The sequence below is a fragment of the Cynara cardunculus genome, assembly GCF_001531365.2.
Source record: "Cynara cardunculus var. scolymus isolate 2C chromosome LG 5, CcrdV1, whole genome shotgun sequence".
In the NCBI taxonomy this organism is placed as follows: Eukaryota; Viridiplantae; Streptophyta; class Magnoliopsida; order Asterales; family Asteraceae; genus Cynara; species Cynara cardunculus.
In genome coordinates this window covers 16,886,658-16,888,617 of record NC_037532.1, presented here as the reverse complement: position 1 = coordinate 16,888,617, position 1,960 = coordinate 16,886,658, and the positions used below count along the sequence as shown (strand labels likewise).

The window sequence follows — 1,960 nt, the reverse complement described above, 5'->3', positions numbered from 1 at the left end:
GTCCCAACCCGAGCGGGCCCATTTGGCCAACTCTAATAATAATTCATGGTCAAAAGTGCTTGAAGATCTCAGGTTCAAAACTAAGAAGAAATAAGAATCCCCTTGTGGCTATGGAGATTCAAATACGAAGACTTCGGGCTATCTACAAAGTGGGCGGTTCTTCTAGGATTAGTCGGCTCGCATAACGGGTTGGATATCCAGGTTAATCATAAAAATAAAATAATAACCAATGTTTTATGTCAAAAAGAACTCCAAATGACAATCGATTGGGCCGGCCAATCTAAGGCCCATTCCCAGCCCTAGAATCTTGCCGCGATATATATGGTTCGGTTTCACTCAATCACGAGAACCTTTTCTTTGCTTATGCCCTGAACGAGGAGGAAACCTCCCTCTTTCGTGTTTTTTGAAAATCAGCAGAAAAAGATGGGAGGCAGAGGGAGGTCTAGAAGAACTCAAAGAAAGCACTTTCGTGATGGCCGAGAAAATGTTTGGAAAAACAGCAAATCCGATCCTCAGCAAGAAGAAAATGGAAACAACACCAACAAACCCACTCACTGGCAGCCGTTTGCTGTTGAGAACGCTTTTTTTGATGAGTACTATAAGGTACTTATTGGTTAGTTGTAACACATGCGCACAGACGCTATTGGAGTATAAATTGACGCCGTATTATCTGAAAATGGATTTTGTAGGAGCAAGGGATAGTGCGTGCAGAGGAGTGGGATTCTTTCATTGAGTATCTAAGGAGGCCACTTCCTGCTGCTTTCAGGATCAATTCTAGGTAAATTTTATGTTTTGGGTTCGCATTTGATAATATTTTTTGTTCTACTGAATTAGTATTTGGTTCGTAAAATTGAATTGATCTTTGTATAATATGCTGAAAAAACCTTGTTATCGCCTCCATGACATGTTTTCTGTGTTAGATGGATGTAAAATGGTGGTCATTTTAATTCAAACTGCATCCTATTGCTACTATTAGAGGGGTGTGTAAGTGGGATGGACTGGAACTTTTATGAGTGAAACTGGAAAACTGAAAAGCGTGGACATAGCAGACTCTATATGGTATTATTGAGTTTAGACGTGGTGGGAAAAAGTGTTGTAATGGATAGAAAAAGCTCTGTCATTCTAACATACAAAGCAAATTTGCTTGAATGCATAAATGATACTTCATCCATTCTAAGAAGAGGGAAAAAAAGACATTTTGACATTCATAGGAGGAGAGTGTGCCACCTTTCAATTATTGGTTAGTGTTTTCTTAAGTTGGAAAATAATGATAATCTATGCTGTTATATCGGTCAGAATACGAAATATCTGTCAGGACCGATATTCGATATATCGGTTATATCGGTGATAYATCGGTGATATATCGGAAATAGCGGTTAACATAATATTTCTTAGAATTATATATATAATATGCATTAATTAGAGTTTAGAAATATAGTTTCAAAATTAAAACATCACATCATCTAAAGTGTTCAAAAACGAGCTAATCGCAAGCAATAGGTTCGGCATCTGAGTCAACATCATCCAATACATTCACTTCTTCGTTTAGGTTAGCTTCCCAATCTTCCTCTTCTTCCCCTTCATCTCCAAAGTGATGATGATCATCATCATCTCTATAGCGCTCCCTTTTACTTCTTGTACTTGGTCCAACTTCTTCATTACCTCCCATTGCTTCTCGTACATCCGATCAAAGGAGGCCATCTCTTGCATCCACAAACTCTTGGAGCTCAACGTCGGTTGGAACCACCCAATCATCATTTTCTTCAACATCTCTCAAGAAAATARGATTTGAAGACTTGYTATYYTTAARAGATTTGTAGCGYCTCTCCAATCTTTTGTTATATTGAATGAAGACAAGRTCATTCAACTTCTTTTGCAAAAGGCAATTTCTCTTCTTAGAGTGCAACTGAAATGATAATTGATAAATTTAAAACCATAACTTGAATTTAAGTTTCATTTG

General features: G+C 37.7%; 1 protein-coding gene across 5 annotated transcripts in view; it reads left to right on the top strand.

Annotated features, from left to right (window-relative positions):
* Window positions 1-353: 353 nt before the first annotated feature.
* LOC112512371 (tRNA (cytosine(34)-C(5))-methyltransferase) overlaps window positions 354-1,960 on the top strand; it is a 15,060-nt gene continuing 13,453 nt past the window's right edge. For 2 of the 5 annotated variants that reach the window (XM_025118295.1, XM_025118293.1), the window contains exons 1-2: window positions 355-603; window positions 690-778. In XM_025118295.1, coding sequence (XP_024974063.1) covers window positions 424-603; window positions 690-778 — 269 coding nt within the window. In that variant the 5' untranslated portion in view covers window positions 355-423. Of the gene's footprint in view, window positions 604-689; window positions 779-1,960 lie in introns of those variants that run through there. The other 3 variants (XM_025118296.1, XM_025118294.1, XM_025118297.1) reach the window with 3 other exon arrangements.